This window comes from Pleurodeles waltl, chromosome 6 (genome assembly GCF_031143425.1).
Source record: "Pleurodeles waltl isolate 20211129_DDA chromosome 6, aPleWal1.hap1.20221129, whole genome shotgun sequence".
In the NCBI taxonomy this organism is placed as follows: Eukaryota; Metazoa; Chordata; class Amphibia; order Caudata; family Salamandridae; genus Pleurodeles; species Pleurodeles waltl.
Window position 1 is genome coordinate 945880343 of NC_090445.1, and position 20873 is coordinate 945901215.

At 43.9% G+C, this 20873-nt stretch overlaps 1 protein-coding gene across 2 annotated transcripts in view; it reads right to left on the reverse strand.

Moving 5' to 3' along the window:
* Nucleotides 1–20873, reverse strand: part of CFAP46 (cilia and flagella associated protein 46) — a 1580346-nt gene that overhangs the window by 823197 nt on the left and 736276 nt on the right. For both annotated transcript variants that reach the window (XM_069239769.1, XM_069239768.1), the window contains exons 37-39: nt 8489–8624; nt 8107–8253; nt 6752–6952 (exon numbers count right to left, since the gene is read on the reverse strand). In XM_069239769.1, the coding sequence (XP_069095870.1) occupies nt 6752–6952; nt 8107–8253; nt 8489–8624 (484 nt within the window). The remainder of the gene's footprint in view (nt 1–6751; nt 6953–8106; nt 8254–8488; nt 8625–20873) is intronic.

The window sequence follows — 20873 nt, forward strand, 5'->3', positions numbered from 1 at the left end:
TATAAAGTTGCCATTTTCTTGCCCTAACCATTTCATGCCTGCAGCTGTTTCCTGGGACATATGATTAGGTGGAGTTGACAGTTAGACTTTGTGTATTCCTCCCAGACAGCCAAACATTAGAGGATGAGTGGAATTTCAGACACGTCTGTAAGAGGAAGATTCCAACGTTTCTCCCACTTCAAAGTGGACACAAGGTATAAAAACAAGACCCTCAGAACCACTCTTCGGTACAAACCTAGAAGGAGGACAGTCCTGCTGCCAGACAACTACTGCTGCTTGAGGCCTGCCCTACTGTCTGAGAAATCTGGCCCACACTGTACTGTGGTTGGCCCACACTGCATTGTGTGATCTTACACAACCAGATAACTGTGAGTGGCATTTTGTGCTTTCAGGTGCTATACTTACCTTAAATCTTTGAAATTGCATGTTTCCGTTTTACTGACAGACTGGATTATTGTTATTTTGGTGTAAACAAAACAGTAACATTTACTCTACTTTTCTCAATCGATGTGTGATTTGTCTTGTTTTGTGTTATCACATTATTACTCTTTAAGTATTGCATAAATACCTTATTTTGAAAAAATTGGGCACCCCAGTACCATAGGTTCACCGTGCTGCTTTACTATCAGCCAAAGCATTTATCCTGATTAAATCAGGATTGCAGATCCTTAACTCTAGCATAGGACCCTGCCAACATGTTTTAGAAAGGACCATAAATAATTGGCTCATTTTCATGGAACGATCTATGACCTTTCTGAAGCTATTAGATGGTAAAGTAAAAGAGTGGTCTTAATGATAACACACCAGGGCTACATGAAATGGAAGGCCGATTGGCAAAGTATTATGTTAACATGACTAGGATGTGTCTGATTGCTATCAAATAGGGGTGCTTCCTAATTCAATATTCTGTCCTGATGATGATCCGCCTGAATTAATTTATTTTTTTGGGGTCGAAATGTCGACATTGTATTTGAAAATGTGGATTGTCTTTTAAAAATTTCAGCAGGCTCACAGCACCTATTGTTATAGGTGCTTATCTGAGACCTCATGCTTTTAACCACAGTTTGGTTTTAGTTTTCATGTAAATAGCAGTGCAACACTTATACTAACATACAATTCACTCACATTGCGCCGTTATACAGGAGCACCCTGATTACTTTACTTTAAATTGTGGAATTTTTGGAATTTAAGTTTCCAATAAATGTGATATATTATTCAGAAACTTCATCACTACAGAAAGTTCAGAAGTTAATTCATATCCTTCCCCCTGAAAACCAGCTCCTACCTCCATTGATGGATGGCAGTAAAGCCTCTGTAGCCACAACAAATGGCCCCCCACAGCTCCAGCAGATTGATATGGAGTTAGCCCTCTGCTGGAGACCAGAGTCCTCTAATCACCTCTACAGCCCAGCAGGGACATGTCGGTCGCCACTGTCACCTCTAGGTGGGAAAGGGGCTTGCTACTGAACTAACTATGTTTGAGAAGCTTACCAATGAAAATCGTAAGCTGTCGTCTCTGGGATCTGGATAGCATCAACCGGATTGCCTTTATGCTGGGCCCACTGGAATTTCCAATTAAATTGCAAAGTACATGTTTGCCACATAGCACAGTTGACAAGTAGGATGTGTGAGTCTCCAAACCCAAGAAGTCTCAGAGCTGCTTTCAACATTATCAAGGACTGATCCTGAAACAGGGACCAGAGCATAATTGCCCTGGACTGGTTGTGGGGTGGAAAAGCCCTCAAGCCATGAACTTTACTGTGTCCAGGACTGCACCAGTGAACGGAAAGGTCTGCAAACGAATCGCAGACAGTAAACCCCAACAATGTCAAAATGGCCGCTGTTGCCTCATGTGGTGAACACCTGACTGTGACAAGTAAGGCTTCAACAGCAAGTCACTGAAGTAAAGGAATACTGGTATGCCCCATTTTCAAAGATGGGCAGCAACCACCACCTCCTTCATTAACACCGGAGGGGAGCTGGCGAGGCCAAAGGGGAGCCCAGTAAACAAAAAATGCTCCTGGCCTACCTTGAACCACAAACAAAATGTTTGAGAGTGCAAGACAGGCATATGGAAATATGTAACCTGCAGCTCCAGGGACACCATGCAGTAACCCGGGTCCAAAGCAAAAAGGATCTATGTCAACATGAACATTTTGAATTTGTCCTTCCATAGGAGTCTTAATGTCCAGACAGGCCTGAGATTTCCATCCTTGTACAGAATGAAGCATTAGCAAGAATAACACTCTGGCGTGGAAGGAATAGTGGGTGGTGCAGAGAAAAAGGGCAGAATGTAGCAAACTGAACAATTTATAAGACTCATATGCCATATGTTATTGATTACCAAACTGAGCGGAAATATTGACTCATGCCTACTAATGGATGGGTATGCACCAAAAAGAGCAAACTAACACGGTTTGGGGGCTGGTGTAACATGGGAAAACAAACCAGAAGATTGGTGCCCCTGTTGCCTCACATGCTGCACTCGCACATCCAGGTCCACAGCCTCCAAAGGTCTTGGGTGTCTGCAGCATCACTGGCTGAGAATGTTGTCTCTGCTTATAAGCAAGCCCCTGGAATAGCCGGTAAACTTATGGAATTGATGCAGAAACTGTTTGGCAAGAGTAAACCGCCCCAAGGACCATGCTGTTGCCTTGCTGACCTTAAAGCATTCCAATGCAAATATCTGCCTTCTCACAAAACAGCAGGGGCACAACCAAAGGCATATTATTAAGAAGGCTTACAAACTGCTGGGTAATTCTGTGGATTGCATCCACATGTCACTTAAGAACAACACTGGTAGCCATTGCACAGACCTGGCATGTTTAAGTGTGGTTTCCCCTGACTTTTTGCTTTCTGACCTCCTGTTTTGACTGTGTGCTGAACTTCGTTTTTGCTGGCTTTATGACTCCGCACACTTTACTACTGTTATTCAGTGCTAAAGTGCATATGCTCTGTGTCTAAAACATGATAACCCTGGCTTATCTATGATTGGAATATTTTATTTATTAGTAAGACCCTAGAAAAGTGCACTGTGTGCGCCCAGGGCCTGTAACTTAAATGCTACTAGTGGGCCGGCCGCACTGGTTGTGCCACCCACTAGGGTAGCCTTTCAAACATGCCTCAGGCCTGCCATTGCACAGCATGTGGGTGCCATTTCAACCACTTTCAAGGCCCAAACCTTCATTTTTAATATATGTAAGACACCCCTGAGATAGGCCCTGGATAGCCCAAAGGGCAGGGTGCAGTGTATTTAAAAACTTAGGCATGTACTTTTAAGTTTAACATGTCCAGGTAGTGAAAAACACTTAAATTCGTTTTTCACTATTACAAGTGAAAGCTCTCCCATAGGCTAGTATGGGGATTGCCTTAAAACATCTTTTAAGTGTAATTTCCAGTTGGGAAAAGATAGTAAAATTAAGTTTGATGTCTCTGGAGAATTTAAAAACACATCTTGTGGTAAAGGTGGTTTTTAAATTGCAGGTTGGAAAATTCCACTTTTAGAAAGTTGGCATGTTTTTACGTTAACCATCCTGTGCATTAGCCTGCCTCCAAATCCATGTCTGGTCTGTGTAAGGGTAGGTAACAGCTATCTTTGTGCATTCCATCCAGACAGCCATAAATACAGGACATTCAAATGACCCTGCATTCATCTGGATACTAATGGGTCTTCCTGGGAGGGAAGGGTGAAGGGGCTCTCACACTTCAAAGGATAGTGCCCTGACCCCACACATGGGAGTGATAATCCCCCCAAAGACCTCCTGGCAGACAGGACTGGACTGAAAGCGAACTGGGGATTTTCAAAACCACTCTTTGAAGTCTCCTCCAATTCAAAGGCATATTTGGGTGACACTATATATTCAGAACACTCCTGGACTGAGGACATTCTACCAGGAAGAAGGACCGCTGGTCTATCAGGAGGGACTGTCACTTTGCTGTTTGCTGAGCTGTGCTGGCCTGCTACTTGTTGCCTGGGAGGGAGAGAACTTGATTTAACTCTGTACATCCTGTAATCTAAAGTTTCTTCAGGGGCCTGATCGACCCTGCCATCTGTTTCTAAACTCTCAGGGATATCAAAGACTTCACCTGCATCTTGCAACCAGCACCTGGGCTCCTCTACTGTGAGTCCTGCTCTGCTAAGTGGTGCCAAATACAGTCCTGGTCCCTTGGAGTCGTGTTTGGTGCTGCAACACACGAACTGATGCAATGACACCAGCGCGCCTCTTGGAACCAACGCATCCCGTTGCAGAAACTTAAGTGCTTTTGCCACTGCCTGCACCAAAACCCCGGACATCACTCACCAACTGTATGACGCAACGAACCCGACTTACAATGCAGCTACGGCTTGCCCGATGCAGCACTGATGCATCAGAACCAGCACTCATCGCTTGTGAACCTGGACGAAACATTGATGTTGCACAGTCAGGAAATAGAACATTGCTTGCAAGTGCAACGCATCCCCTTCTCTGGATCAACGCATCATCAGCAAGCATCAGCGCAACAAACGTACTGCCAACGGATCTGCGTGAGGCCTGTACCCAGCCCTCGCTCTACTGCGGTCGGACTGCACTTTTGAATTTGCCCGGTCCATCGTAACCAGATGGTTTTGGTTGGAGCTATTGTCTTCTAAGTACTGCATTTTGATTTAATCTTTGAAAATTCATAACTTGCCTTGTGCATGATGGATTTTTGTCACTATGGTCTTGTTTGACTCGGATAAATATTGGCTATTATTTCTAAACCGGTTGGAAGTCCTTTTGTGGTGTTTCCACTGAGTTATTGTATATGTGCTCAATTGTTTACAGATTGCCTCTTTAGCTTAGCCTGACTGCTCTGAGCCAAGCTACCGGAGGGTGAGCACAGGTCAACTTTTAGTGTGTATCGTACTTGCACTGACTAGGATTGTGGTCCCTACTTGGACAGAGTACAAACCTCAACCAATTAGAGACCTGATGTCTAACAACAGGCAATACATAGTATCCACACAGGCACAGATAACATACTTGGCTTAATCTTGTTCATCATGGATCGTCTCTGTCAAAGAGGCCCATGGTCTTCTGAGACTGCTGGCAAGATCTTGCATGCCAGGCGCCAAAGAGCAGGTGTGTAATGTCCCAGTACAGAACCACCAATTATGACCACAGTGATAGACTAGCAAAACAAAATATGTGCTTGCTAGAAGCATCAATCCTCTTGAATTCTCTATACCGAGGAGTGGCTGGGAAGGGGTCTGGATTAACATTACTAGGCGAGGACTGTACAAAAAGACTCTGAAGTGAGGTGCTTGGTGAGAAAACCTGGGTCATATAATGTGTAGCCACCTGTCTACTCACAGGTGGGCAAGAAGGCAGATTTTACAATGTAGCCATCAAAATATCAGTAAGGGTATCATCAAAAGAAGTAAGGGCTCAGTAGTTGCTGACCAGGATGCAAAATCCCTGTACGTCTGGACCGTCACTGCAAATGAGGCATTCTGCTTCATTGGTGCTCCAAGTGATGAGTGTCTCATGTGGTAAGTCGAGCCCACTGCTATTCTGTAACTCATGTATAAAGCATCATTTGTACAGTAAGGTATAGTAAGGAGAGAGCAAGCCGTCCCATCATCAGCAACATTTTGGGGTGCTCCCTGTTTTGGCACTGGATCAAAGTCAGAACCAAAGTGATAATAGAGCCTATGCTGGTAGGTGAAATTTGGAAGAGGCACTGGGTCGCAGTCATTATGCGGGATGACTGGTTGTGCTTTTGTTATTTCTTAGTGCGATATGGGTTGGGCTTGAGTCAAAGTCAGTTTGCGGTTCATATTGAAATCAGTACTGGACTGTGCTTCCAGAAAGTTTTTTGGTCTGGCGACTGTGAAGGAGTCAAGGGTGAAAAATCTGGTTAGAAATATCTTTCAAAAAAGGACATACATTCACTCACAGGAATCAAGGAAGGAATGAATTACACAAGTCTGATCAAATATTGTAGGACTAACATGCAGCCATCTTGGTGGCCCCACATTATATATCATGCCCAATGTACTGTGTTTCTACTTGCTGGCACTGTATAAGGCAACTGTCTAGTACTGCCTTAATGTTGGACGATTCCTGATAAGGGAAAGCAGGGAAACCTAACTTCCGAGTAAGGTCAGTCATATATCACCTTATGGCAAATGACATTCATTTTGCTACATTTGAGGAGGCACGATCACCAGCTCCTCTGACATGTCTGCCCCTTAAAATGTTACTTCTGTGAGGAGGAAGACAGGTAAGGTGGAGCTAGATGGGCAGGGTATAAAAGAGAAATATGGCTATAGACGGGTAGAAGATAAAAAGAAAAATGGAAAAAGAAGGGAACGGAAATACTCAGACTCACCCAACAGAGCAGATTAGAGATAACAAGACACAAATTCTAGTTGTACAGTATGGTAGGCTAAAAACCCATGAGCTACAGAGAGCAGGGCATACAAATGTATAAAAATGTTTGAGGGTTGACAGAGCTGCAAAAAAGATCAGGAACATTATAAAATGCTACTCACCACTCACTTTTTTTTATTACTTATGACAATATATCATGTGAAATAGATGATAACTTGAAAAAGAACTTTAGCGTAAACCACTTAAAAAGAAAAACAAAGAAAGGTGACTACAGAAAGGTCTGTGTTCCGCTATTAACAGGCAACGAATAATTTCAACATATTTTTCCATAGTTCGTAAAGCAACGACACTCCACAAATCTGGCATTATTTATCTACAGAAAGACACATTCTCACCTTTTTTTCTTTCCCTTCTTCGTGTTCTCCTAAAACAGCTTGGACAAGGCTGAGTGTGATCTTGTACCAAAACTCGGCACCAGCTTCAGTCTGTTGTGCTTCCTCTAGCAATGCTCTGGCTTGCCCGTGGCTGTGTTCTTTGTTGGCTAATACAGCAAGCAGGTATAGACACCTCGCAACGGCATATTCATCATTTAGTTCCTGGAATAGAAGCGTCGTACATATTGATGAGGAATTGTCTGAAGTACTTGCAGAGTTAGAATACTTAACGCGCCTAAGTCAGTATTTAAAAAATGAAGGAAAACTGTTAGCTAGCTATTATGTAGTTGGCTCTCGCTGACTTTTCAGATCTGCCAGAATGCAAAATGTCTGTGTCACTCAGAAATGGTAATGTACACGTGGTGAAGAGACTGTCTCACTTCAGGTATGCTGCAGACAGCTGGAATTCTTTCCATCCAGCAGTTTTCCAGTCTTGTAGGTGGAGACTGCACGGACTTCATTCGTTCAGGGTTTTACAATCTCCTCATGACAAGGGAGGAACCCCAGGATCTTTTAGTTTGTGCTGTTGAAAAGAGTGGGGGAAGTCTTAGGGAATACCTATAAATAAACGTGCCATTCTTATGCATCCCATCAAACCCCTCGAAGGGAGATCCATGTGCGTCCTAATCTAGGATTGTGCCGCAATTTACTGACTTCACGTAGGTAACCTACAGTTTTGAAATCTGAAACTGAGTGCCACGGCTATGTCAGACGGTTCTGGTTGCAGACTGGTGTCTTAGATATTCTAAGGAGAGAAATCTGCAGGTATACTTATCCAACACAATGTTGGGAATACAGTTAGCTGTGAGTGTGGAGATGTGATCAAAGGTGAAAGAGAAAGATTGGAGAGAGAAGAGGATGATAGTTGAACAGATCAGAGGCTTGCAATGGGTTTGATTTGAGACAGTGCCATGTCAGCAGAGAAGTATAAAAATACATTCCTAGTGAGAAGAACTAAACAGTATGGTTAAACGGGAAAGCAGTAGAGTATACACATTTCTATCAATAAATCTATCACCTTGGATTATGTAAGACATTTCCTGAGTGGTTAAAAAAATGGGCATGATGAAACCATCCCGCTAACCTGCAAACTGTGGTTTAGAAACCAACCAAGTATTTCAACATTCTTTAATCCTGAATACCAGACCCTATGCCTTGCACAATGAGAGTATAGTCTTGTTATTACACTTGTTAACTTGTGAAACAACTGAATATCTAAAACATCAACAAATTATACCTTTCCTACTGTATCTTCTCTAGATGAAGTTTATGCTGTTTTTGGTGTCTACGAATAAAACTACTACTTTCATAGTTACCTGGCTAGCTTTATGTGCCTCTGAAAGAAGTCGTCGAGCTGGTTGATATAGGCCAAGTTGTATTAACACATCACCTTTGTCGAGCCACAAATATGGCATAGACAGTCCACTTAGTCCTTTTCCAGTAGCTGCATCTAGGTCCAAAATCTGTAAAACAAATAACAATAATAATACTATACGTACTAAACCATAACAGGGGAGAAGCATCATTTGTAGTAAGTAGGGCTCCCCATTAATAAGCATGACAATGAAAGTGGTCATTTTTCTTTTACCATAGAGAAGGGTAGAACTACAACAAGGATGTCTTGTTTTCTAACTGTCTTTCACACTGTGACTGTCATTTACATTAGTGGGCAATATAATCTAGGTATCTGTGCATTACCTTGTCTTTATGTTTAACTGGTGAATTTCCTTCATCTGAGATGGCTGAATGACACTGCTTTTCATCACTGCGATTTGTTCCCTCATTTTTTGTACACACTGCTTTCTTTTTGTGCAAATAAATCTCTTGCCTGCACCTAATTTACAGAAAACAAAAGAAAAGTCTTTACCACCATTTAAGATTCCTGTTTAGACACAGGGCCTGATTTAGATCCTAGCGGAGGGATTACTCTGTCACAAACGTGACGGATATCCAGTCCACCCTATTACGATAGGGTATTATGGGATCTTATTGTGGCCATCAGGATATCAATCACTTTTGTGATGGAGTAATCCCCTCCAACAGGATCTAAAGCAGGCCCATAGGAAACTGAGTTTTTCACAGCATTTGACCTACAAAAGATACAACAATGTAGTGGGTGGCTAATGTTACCCTTTTCTTGCTCTGTGCCAAATATTAAGCTGTTGTGCAAGCCCTGTCACCTACACCACCTACACCACCACTGTGGCTTAGGTGAAATTACACCAGTTCATAAAACCAGTGTACCTGCTGAAAATAAATGCAATTTATATTGTTTTAGATAAAAATCGAATGAGTTTCACTATTAATTAATTTGATACCAATTGAGGATCATTGAAAAGTCCAGGACATCTCCTGCATCTCATATGCAACCAGTGGCACGGAATGTATTCAAGATCTCAGGGGTTGTGAATAATTCAGTTAGAGGACTAACGACTAGATGTATCAAGCTAATTTGCATTCACAAATGGTGGGAATCGCTAAATCTGGCCGTTTGTGAATGTAAAATAGGCTTTTCTGATGTATGAAAGGTGTTTGCTGTGCAATTGTAGGATTCCCTAAAATAGAGTGTCTAAATGGGGAACCACAGTTAGTGATTCCCAGATAGGAAATCGCTACACGAACAAGTTACTTACCTTCGGTAATGCATTATCTGGTAGAGACTTTCCAGCTGCAGATTCCTTACCTTTGAATTCCCTGGCGTCAGCTTCGAATCAGGTGGCGTTGTTTAGTTCCGTGTGTGTACTCTGGGTCCGCGTGGCTTCGTCAGCATCGTTGGAGCCGTCTATTACGTGTCAGTCGTCTATATAGACGCCACCTCGGCGCGCGTAAGTCAATTCTTTTGGCCACAAAATCTTCCATGCCAGAACAGCAGTCATGGGTAGAACCAACATTTGTCTATCCAAAACTATGACCCTGCGAAGGGATAAACCCTAACCCTACTAGTCATATCTGCAGAGCGGGGAGGCATGGGTTGGTGTAAGGAATCTGTAGCTAGATAGAGTGTCTACCAGTAATGCGTTACCGAAGGTGAGTAACTTATTCATCTGATAAAGATTTCTAACTGCAGATTCCTTACATTTGAATGAATACCCAAGCCATAACCTCCTGCCAGTGGGCCGCGGATACCACTCCCTACACTAGAGAGTCCTGCAGAACTGAATGGGCAAAGTACCCATCCAATCGTACCTGACTGTCCAGGCTGTAATGTTTCGCAAACGTGTGCAAGGACGCCCACGCTGCCGCCTGACAGATCTCCAGGACTGGTACGCCTCGAGCTAGTGCATTGGTAGCAGCTTTGCCCCTGGTAGAATGAGCATTCAAGCCCTCAGGATGCTGCTTCCTGGCCAATGCGTAGCATATCTTAATGCAGAGAATGACCCAGCGCGAAATGGGTCGCTTCTGCACAGCCCAACTCTTCTTTGCTCATACGTACCCCACAAAGAGTTGGACATCCACCCAGAGCTCTTTTGTGAGGTCAAGGTAGAACGACAATGCTCTTTTTGGGTCCAGTCAATGGAGTTGCTCCTCTTCCTAAGAGGGATGCGGTGGAGCAAAGAAGGTGGGCAGGGTGACATTCTGACCCAGAAGGAAAGAGGCACGAGTTCTGAGAATCACTTTATCTGGATGGATAGTGAGATACGGTGGCCTTGATGACAGGGCTTGATTCTCATTCACCCTCCTGGAAGATGTTATTGCCACTAAGAAGGCTGGCTTGAAGGTGAGCAGCCTGAGGGGACAGTTGTGTAAAGGCTCAAAGGGAGCCCCAATGAGAAATGTGAGGACAAGATTTAAGTCCGATTGAGGCATAATAAACGGCGTAGGGGAAACATATGTACAAGCCCTTTGAGGAATCTATTTACAACGGGAGATTTAAACAAGGAAGGCTGGTCAGGCAGCCGAAGAAATGCAGATAAGGCAGAAAGATATCCCTTTAGAGTCCCTGAGGAAGAACCCTGATGGCCTAGAGACAGAATGAAAAGAAGACTGTCAGAAAGAGAAGCAGAATGTGGGTCAACAGACCTTCCTGTACAATATTATATAAAGTGTTTTCAACAGCAGGCGTACACCATTTTAATGGAGGGATGCCTGGCTGCCAAAATAACTTTACAGACTTCGTGAGGAAGGTAAAAAGCCATCAACTGCTGCTGCTCAATCTCCAGGCACGAAGGCACAGAGTTGACAGGTTTGGGTGCAGAATCCTCCCCTGCTGCTGCAACAGAAGATCCTCTCCAAGGAGCAGCCTGATCAGAGGATTAATGCTCATTTTGAGAAGCTCAGGATACCAGATTCTCCATGCCCAATCCGGAGCACTAAGATGACTTGGGCCCAGTCGTTGCTGATCTTCTTGAGAACTCTGGGCAGAAGTGGTATGGGCAGAAATGCGTATAGGAGGCCTGAATTCCACTCACAATGAAAAGGGTCGCCGAGCAATTGCCTCCGTGGAAACTCCAATGCGCAATACTGCTGACATTGCGCGTTCTCTGCGGAGACGAACAGATCTAACCAAGGCTCTTCCCACTGCTGAAAGAGTCCTTCCGCCACCTCTGGATGGAGATACCATTCATCATCCACTAGGCATTGACAGCTGAGTTTGTCCACACTGGCATTCAGAGAACCTGTCAGGTGTTGAACCACCAGGGTTATGACCTGCTGTTCCATCCATGTTCAGAGATGCAGAGCCTCTAGACAAAGGGTCTTTGACCCCACGCTGCCCTGCTTGTTACAGTACCACATTGTGTTAGTGTTGTCCGTGAACACCTGCACTAACTTCACTTTCACAACAGGAAGAAATGCTTTCAATGCTAGCCAGATAGCCCGGAGCTCCAAGAAATTGATATGAAGTCCAGACTCCACCAGAGACCAGAGGCCCCTGATCTCTGCCTCTCCCAGATGGCTGCCCCATCCCAAAAGTGACACATCTGTCCCTACTGTGAGATCTGGCTGGGGAAGGGAGAGAAGTCTGCCTTTGACCCAATCGAAGTTCACTAACCACCACTGCAGGTCTTTTGCAGTTCCCTCTGAGATCTCAACCGTGTCAGTAAGATTTCCCTGATGCTGTGCCCACTGGAACTTCAAGTCCCATTGCAAAGCCCTCATATGCCATCTGGCATGTTTGACTAAAAGGATACAGGAAGCCATGTGTCCCAACAGCCTCAGAGTATGTCTCCCCGAAATCCAGGATAGAGGCCGAAACATCGGTATCATAACCTGAATATCCTGGACTCGCTTTTAGGGAGGATAGGCTTGAAACTGCACTGTGTCCAGAACAGCTCCGATGAAAGGGAGCTTCTGAGAGGGAGTCAGGTGTGACTTTGGCACGTTTATCGTGAACCCCAGCGAATGCAGAGGTCCGCCGTAGTCTGAAGGTGGGTGACGAGAGCCTGGGGCCAGGGAGCCTTCAACAGCCAGTTGTCGAGGTAGGGGAAGACCAGATCCCTAACCTGCGCAGATGAGCTGCCACCACCGCCATCAATTTGGTGAATACCCGAGGGGCACTGGTGAGACCGAAGGGGAGCACGGTAAACTGAAAGTGCTCGTGGCCCACCTTGAACCGCAAGTAACGCCTGTGGGCAGGCAGGATGGGGATGTGAAAATACACATCCTGAAAGTCCAATGCTACCATTCAGTCTCCTTGGTCTAGGGCAGACAAAACCTGAGCCAGAGTGAGCATACTGAATTTCTCCTTTTTGAGGAAGCAATTGACGTCCCTTAAATCCCCCCAAAAAGTCCCTTGTTCTTTTTGGGAATCAGAAAGTAGCGGGAATAACAACCACTCCCTTCTTCTGATATTGGGACCCTTTCTATGGCTTCCTTGGCCAAGAGAGCCATAACTTCCTTGCGGAGTAAGATCAAATGATCCCCCATCATCAGTTCTTTTACCGGAGGGATAGAGGTAGGGAAAGACTGGAAGGGGAGATAATAGCCCTTCTGTATGATCTGCAAGACCAATTTGTCTGATGTTATGGATTGCCAGAGAGGGAGATGAAATTGAATCCTCCCTCCATCTGGACAGACATGGTCTTGCAGAACCATACTAGGAGGGCTTGGGCATTGCAGAAGAGGGGGTCTGGGTGGGGGCCGACCTCTGGCTAGACCCTCTGGGACTGAAGCTACCACGACCGCGTCCTTGCACTGGAAGTTGTGATGCCAGAGGATGGACAAAACGTCGAAAAAAGACTTGCCAAAAAAAACGAAAACAAAGGGTAGCTCGATGCCAGATCTGAGCTTAACCGGCGCAGAAGGAAAATAACTGACGTACGTGTGCTGAGGTGGCATTTATATAGACGACTGTGATATCACAGACGGCTCCAAAGATGCTGACGAAGCCACGTGGAGTCGGACGACGCACTTGGAACCAAATAACGCCACCGACGGCGCGCGCAGGGTATTGCTCAGCAAAAAGATTCCAGATTCGAAGCTGATGCCAGGGAATTCAAAGGTAAGGAATCTGCAGCTAGAAGTCTCAATCAGATATATGTAACAAACACCGGCAAATTGTGAATATTCGCAAATTTGCTATGTTGCATCTGAAATTTACCACACAACTCAAATCAGGTGGTAATCAGGTGCAAGCTATATAAACAGCCTCAGAGTGCATCTGCATTTTCCACAATGGCTGCTCTCTACGTCATGTTGAGGAGGATGAGGCAGTTTAGCAGAGAAGGAGGAGGAGACAGGAACGCCCCTTTAGAATTTGCATTACTGTGCTTGATCAGACAGAGGAGGAAATACAGATTAAATTTTGTCCTTATTTGAAATTCAATCTCTTAACTTCATCCACAACTGCAGTGACACACCCGCAGGACCAATACAATTCCCACCCATGCTGAGGTGTTATGTTGCCTGCATCTCTTAGACTCAGCAAGCTTACCATGGTGTGATAGCTGCAGCAAGAGGGATTTCCCAAAGTGCACTTTCATGGTTTTTACATGCATTTCTAGATGCAATGCTCATGAAAATCAATTACTATATATGATTTCCAAATACAGCACAAGAACTGCAGATTACGAAATTGAAATTTTACCACTTAGCCCAATTCCCACATGTCATTGGCTACACTGAAGGAACACGTTCCAAGATGTCCACCATGAGAAAATGAATACATCTTCAGAAATCAAAACACCCATTCATTGAACATTCAAGTGATATGCAATGCCTATAATATGATAATTGATATAGTGGCCAGATTCCCTGGTAGTACATGATTCCTTCATATTTCGCCATTGTGGAATTTACACACGGCTTCTTGGTGGTGAGTTTGGTTAGGGATATCTACTAGGTAAATCTTCATAGAACTCTGCAATATACAGTAGAGTTGTATTCCTATTTGTCAGTACATCTTTACTTTTAATTAGTCATTGTAGGAGACAGTGTGTATACTTTGCACTTGTTTGTTTTAACACCTTATTTGAATCCTGCTTCTGCAGGAGAACACCTCTGCAATGCTGCACATAATACAACAAGAAATGCAATAGAGATGACTTTTGGGCTGCTGAAGAGTCGCTTTAGATGTCTCCACAAGAGCAGTGAAGCATTACAATTAGGGGTGGGAGGTGAACTCCTCTCCACCGGTGGATTTCCTGGAGTTTTTGTCACTCCGTGCTCTTCTTGGAGCACGTCAAAGCTCTGCCGGCGGAGCAGATTCTACCAGCATTTGCTATGGCTCACCCCTACTTTGTGGGTACATCATTCAGACACAGAGCCAAACCAGGAGGGGGAAAGTCCTCACAGTTCGGTCACTTCCAGTTAAACTATACTATGTTGTATCAGTCTGCGTATGTGTCAGTGAGTGGTGTTCAGTAACTTCCGGTTAGAGAGGTGCATACTTCCATCACTTCCGGTTACACTATCCATGCTCCTTTCACCAGTTCGAGCATGTCTCTGTGAATGGTGTTCGGAAACTTCTGGTTCTAGTGAGACACGCATCCTCCCACCATCAGACTGCCAGAGAGACGTCTGATCACTTACAGTTGCGGTCTGGGTGAGTGGTGTTCAGTGATCAAGTCAAGTATGTCCCCAGAGTGAAGCATCTGTGGAATACAATGGCGGATGAGGTGACCTTGTATTATACAAAATGAAAGATTTGGTTCAAATGTAAACCCTATTGATTCAACACCATGATTTAAGTGGCTGTGCATCACCCGAGAAGCAATCCATAATATCCCCATAATGAAGTGGCTGAAGGATGACTAACATGCAAAGGAGTGGGCTGTAGCTTGCTAATGTGAGTGAAAAAACATCACATTGAGCACAAACACTTAAGGAGTAGCATATCCATTCCTTCTCAAAACTGCATAAATGCTTGTCTTATGCACCAATGAGCTACTAAAATCCCTAGTGAAATATGAGAAATGGATTGTCAATTACCAACACTACTCACTTTAAAGACTGACTGGGGCAAGGGTTGAGCAACAGGCACAAACAGTAAGGAGTACGTTTACCCAGCGTATGCCACTGTGCTGTACATTCACAGTACAGGGCCAATATTTTACAAAGAAACTTACACTAAGCAGGTGAATATTCCATTGAGTTTCACTGTGTTGCTTGAGCACTTTGAGCTTTAAACCATGAGTAATAAGTAGTAAATTAGCCCTCACTGCGTCGTTTTAGGTTACCTCACAAACAAGGGCATTTTTCACATGTTTGAATATCTGTTTAAGACCTATAAGGAATTAATTGCACCAACACAGTCAGCAAACATTGATCTCGAAGATGTTTTGCCCCTCTTTCTCACCGCAGTTTCTGAGCTATCACTTTGGTGACGCTTCTGTTGTTAACCAACGTGCTGGCAGCGACCCTGAAACAAACCTGTGTGGAGAGACTTTAGGAAGGGACAAAGTATGAAGCAGGGGGTCGAGCAGTCGTTAAAGGAAGCTATCAACAGGTTGTGACGGGTGCTGGATGCCTCTGGAGGAGGCCCCAGCCAGAGACATTCAGGCAGGCCGAGTTCTACCAAGCTCCAGCAGTGAGAGGGGGGGGAAAGGGTGGTAAGCTACCTGGACAAACTTCTGTAGCGCACAATATGTTATTGTTGCTCCTTTCAGTAGTTTGGGGAGCGAGTTTTACTGGTATTTTTATCGCATACGTATATGATAGGGATGGTGGACCAATAATCCACCCACTGGTGGAACTCTGCAGAATTCAACGAGTTTTCCAATGACTCAGCAAAATTCAGCAGAATGCAACTCCACAAGCTCTGCTCATGCCTAAACACAATACAGTCCAGAAACCTGTAGCAAAATTGCCTCTATACATGGTCTACGTGTGCCATACCACAACATTGCAACATCTAGGGGCATACCACTGACCATGTCAGATTCTGAGTCGGATGAAGATGAACAGCTAGTCCCTACCACGTCAACCTGCATATGGCACAGAACAACAGATAGAGATTTCACACAATTGGCTTTAAGGTAAGAAAGGTAGAAACGTGAATTTATGCTTGTATTTGTTAGTGTTTATTACCTTGACGTCTAGTTAAAAAAAATATTTTTGTTATCATAACACAATATGAAATGCACATTCTGTGCCAAACCAACATTGTCACCTCAGGCATCACAAATGTAAACATATTTTCTTAAAACAAAAATGAGAACATACAACCATGTTCAAACTTTTTTTCTCTCCCACACACTTCACTTGGCCGTTCTGTGTGCTCTGCACTTTGCCTTGGTGAGCCCTCTGTAGATGCTCTTTGTTTGCAATTACAACACCTATCCATAATCTCAGGGGCAGTGACACTACTTAGGGTAGAGAGCTCCTCACTTTCCCCTCTACGTGTCACTGCTGCCATCTGTGTCATTGTATGTGTTTAATAGCATTGGTGGCTTGCACTAAACCTTGTGCCACATCTCTACTACAATGTACCATCTCAACTTGCATGGTGACAGCACAATGAGACAATGTTGCAATTGCATTTGTAAGGCAATGGACAAGGCTGGTAAAACCATCCAATCTGCCCATTAGTTGATAATGGTGTTGTTGGTGTGTTACATGATCTTGTTGCATGACTGTGCATAGTCCTTTTATGGGATCTGTCAGTTCTTTGTCTTTTTCTGCAACTGCTTTTTGCTCCACCTCACAAGTTGTGTTCAGCTGCTTGAGGCCATCTTTAATATTGCATGCTTTTATGAAGTAACACCAACTGTCTTTTAGTGACTTAATATTCTTGCATTGCAGGTGCTGAACTGTTAACATTGACGCCTCAAAACCACCAAATACTGCTATACTGTCAACTTCCTCAGAAACATGTCTTAAACCAATTCTACATCTTATGAGGGCATTGTTGTGCATCAAATAAGGGACTGACGGCTGAAGGTGTAGGCATGTCTTTTGTAACACCATCATCATCTTTCACAAAACCATGGAGTGGAGACACTGTTGTTCTGTGTCTGGGTGATGCAGGTGTTGAGGGTAATGGAGGCACAATGTTTTCAGGCTGTATCTCTGGGCAAGTGCCCGAATTTTCTGCCTGTTCAGTTTCTCCTGCAATTGTTACAGGAAAGTCTGTGGGATAATGGTAAATAGTTCAGTTCAATTTAAGTTTTTTGATGCATCATTTGACGTAGAGTTTATTTCAAATAGATGTCTATTACTTAAATTGTTTTTACTCTTGTCATTTGGGATGTCACTTTAGATGGGACTACAATATACCTTATTTTTGGAAATTATTTTAGTATTGAAAATGGAACTTCAAATCCCATAATGCATTGGTGAGCTAATAATAAAATGTGACCTGGAGTGGTTTTTATTGTGGATAATTGAGATTTCTTAATTGTTTAACTTTGTACCTAAACCATATTCAAATGTAAAATTCTTCCCTTTGCTGGTACTGGATGTGGCAGAGCTATCAATTTCAGGGACCACAACAGCAGCTTTCAGGTTGCAACATAGCCTCAATCATTTCCTCCAGAGGGCGAGGTGGTGGCTGAGTGGATGATACTATGCCAACTGTAATTATCTTTGACAGGATGCCCTTTGAGATTTTCCACTGCTCACTCCAGGAACTTGCAGTGAGCTTTTACCAATCAGCTTGTCATGGTGTTGGACACACTTATCAGTATTACAGCCTTGGGGTGGTCTTTCCCCAACTTACTGCCTACCTCCCTGCATTTTTCTGATCTAGTTTTTGCTGGTTTTAGGACTCTATGCACTTTACCACTGCTAACCAGTGCTAAAGTGCTTGTGCACTCTTACCTAAGCATGGTAACATTGGCTCCTACCCAGTTGGTATATTTAATATACCTGTAAGTCCCTAGTAAAGTGCACTATATGTGCCCAAGGCTTGTAAATTAAGTGCTACTAGTGGGCCTACAGTGCTGATTGTGCCACCCATATAAGCAGCCTCTTAACCAAGTCTCAGGTCTGCCACTGAAAGGCCTGCAACTTCGACTTGGTAGGTCCTAGGCAACCTATAGGGCAGGGTTCTATGTATGTAAAAGGCAGGGCATGTACTTGTAAGTTTTACATATCCTTGCAGTGAAAAACACCCAAAGTCATTTTTCACTATTGTCAAGTCTGCTCCTATCGTGGGTCAGTGTTGGAAATTCACTTATGTACTTTTGAGTGGTAATTTCTGGTCTGAAAGGAGTGGCACTGTCATGTTTGATACGGCTGGAATGGTAGTGAGAAATCCTGCTTACTGGAAAATTTGGATTTAACATTACTAGTCTGGAAATGCCACTTTCAGAACATGGGCATTTCACTGCACTTACCGCTCTCTGTACCTTACAGCCTTTCTACAATTCACATCTGATCATTGCTGGTTGATAGCTCCCCTTGTGAATTCCACCCCGACAGTCAAACACAGGACACTCAGCTGCATCTACAATTACGTGCATACTGATAGGTCTTCCAGGGCAGGAAGGGTTAAGGGGCTCTCGTAATTCAAAGGCTAGTGGCTTGACATCACAAAAAGGGCTGATAACCACCCTCACAGATCTCCCGGCAGACAGGACTGGGCTGAAAGGGGAATTGGTGCACTTCAAAACCACTCTTTGAAGTCTCTTCCACTTCAAAGGCACATTTGGTTATATATACTGGGTCTGTGAGCCCCTCAAATCACACACTTGTGGACCTACAATTGGACTCTGTCAAAAAGAACTAAAGTGCTGCACAAAGGACTCATCTGGACTGCTTTTCTGGAAGGACTGCTCTCCTGTTTGTTGCCCTGCTGCTCTCCGACTCTGCTCGAAGGACTTTGCCTACCCTCCACAAGTCATCTCCAGAGGCTTGCCAACTAGCCTCTTGTTAAGAGGTTTCAGGGCCATCAAAGACTTCACCTAAGAGAAAAAATCCACTGCGCTAGAAAAATTGAAACAGCGCCTGCAGAACCAAAGGTAGCACCTGTCTCGTAGCTGCAAAACCGATGTAGCACCTGCAGAATCGATGCAGCACTGGTTTCATCACCACAGCACATTTGGATTTTCCACGCCTCATCTTCGGGCATCAATTTTTCATTACTCCCGCACCGCAGTAGGGAATCAAGGCAGCATGCCCAGTAGTCAATGCATCAACTTGCTTGCGAGGAAAGAATCAACGAATCACATCCGCCACGCTGGAAAAATCAATACAACGCTATACTTTCTGATGCCTTATCTCCGCTGCGTGCAGCATAATTATTTTTGATGCATCCTAGGTACTCTGTAGTAAAAAGATCCATTGATTCCTATGGATTAAGACATAATTAAATTTCTAAAAAGTGATGTCCTGACTTGTGCACATTGGATTTTTGTCATTTTGGTCTTATTTTATTCAGCTAAATATTACCTATTTTTCAAAACTGGTGTGGAGTACCTTTTGTGATGTTTTCATTGTGTTACGGTATGTTATTGCACAAATACTTTACACATTGCCTTCTAAGTTAAGCCTGCCTGCTCTGTGCCAAGCTACTGGAGGGTGAACACAGGATAATTTAGGTGGTGGTGTGGCTTACTCTGACTAGGAGTGTGGTATCTACTTGGATGGGGTGCATACTCTTCTAACTAGAGACCCAATTTCTAACACACCTCAGGTACTTTCTCAGTGACATTCAGCTTTCTCTTACACCCTTCTGCATCTGTGCAATTGCCATCAATAGCTGTGGTGGTCAATATGCTCGAAAACACCTCCACACACTATCACAGCTGCTCTGCTGCCACCGTCTGCCTTCTCCTGTGGATCTGGCTTCTGGAAGCAGCATGGGATGACCCACTTCCTCATTGTGATGTCATCATGCTGCTGAGAAAGTGATATTCACAATTTTGCGATTACTTAATTGCGATTTTTCATTTAGGGAATTGTTATTTGGGAATCGCTAAATTAAGACCGCAAATTGTAAGGAATCACAAAATTGATGTTGGTTCCTATGATACATTGGAAATTGCAATTTCCAAATAGTGATTTGGTAAAAATCGCAATTTGGTAATTAGAATTACCCATTCTTGATACATATGCCCCTAAATGGCATAATAGTTGCATCATGTTTTTGGGCTGATTGACATCTGAAGTAGTTGCAGAGGTGAAGCAGTGTTACTGCTTTTGCCTGTTTGGGCTCTAGCTTTAAATGGAACACACAGCATATAAGAACAATACAACAACGCATGAAAACAGCACAATATGAACTTGACAAGATACAACAAAGCAACAACAACTGGACTGAGCAAAACAACATGTCACAATATAATTTAAGCCTCATTACAAAGACAAACTCAGAAGAACAAGTTCCTTACCTTCGGTAACGAAGTATCTGGTAGAGACTCTATCTAGCTGCAGATTCCTTACCTTAGAATTCCCTGGCGTCAGCTTCGAATCCGGAGTTTTTTGTGAGCAGTACCCTGCGCGCGCGCTGTCGAACGGCGTTGTTCGGATTCGTGTGCGTCAACCAGCTACGCGTGCGTCGTCAGCGTCGTTGGAGTCGTCTATGACGTCACGGTTGTCTATATAGACGCCGTCTCAGCGCACGTACGTCGGTTCTTTTCCACAACTTCCCGCGCCAGAAGCACAGAGTCATGGAAGAACCAACCAATACACTTTTAGCCTCTGACTGTTTGGAGAAAAACACTATCATGCCTGTAAGAAAGGCAAAAAGTTGCCAAAATGAAAC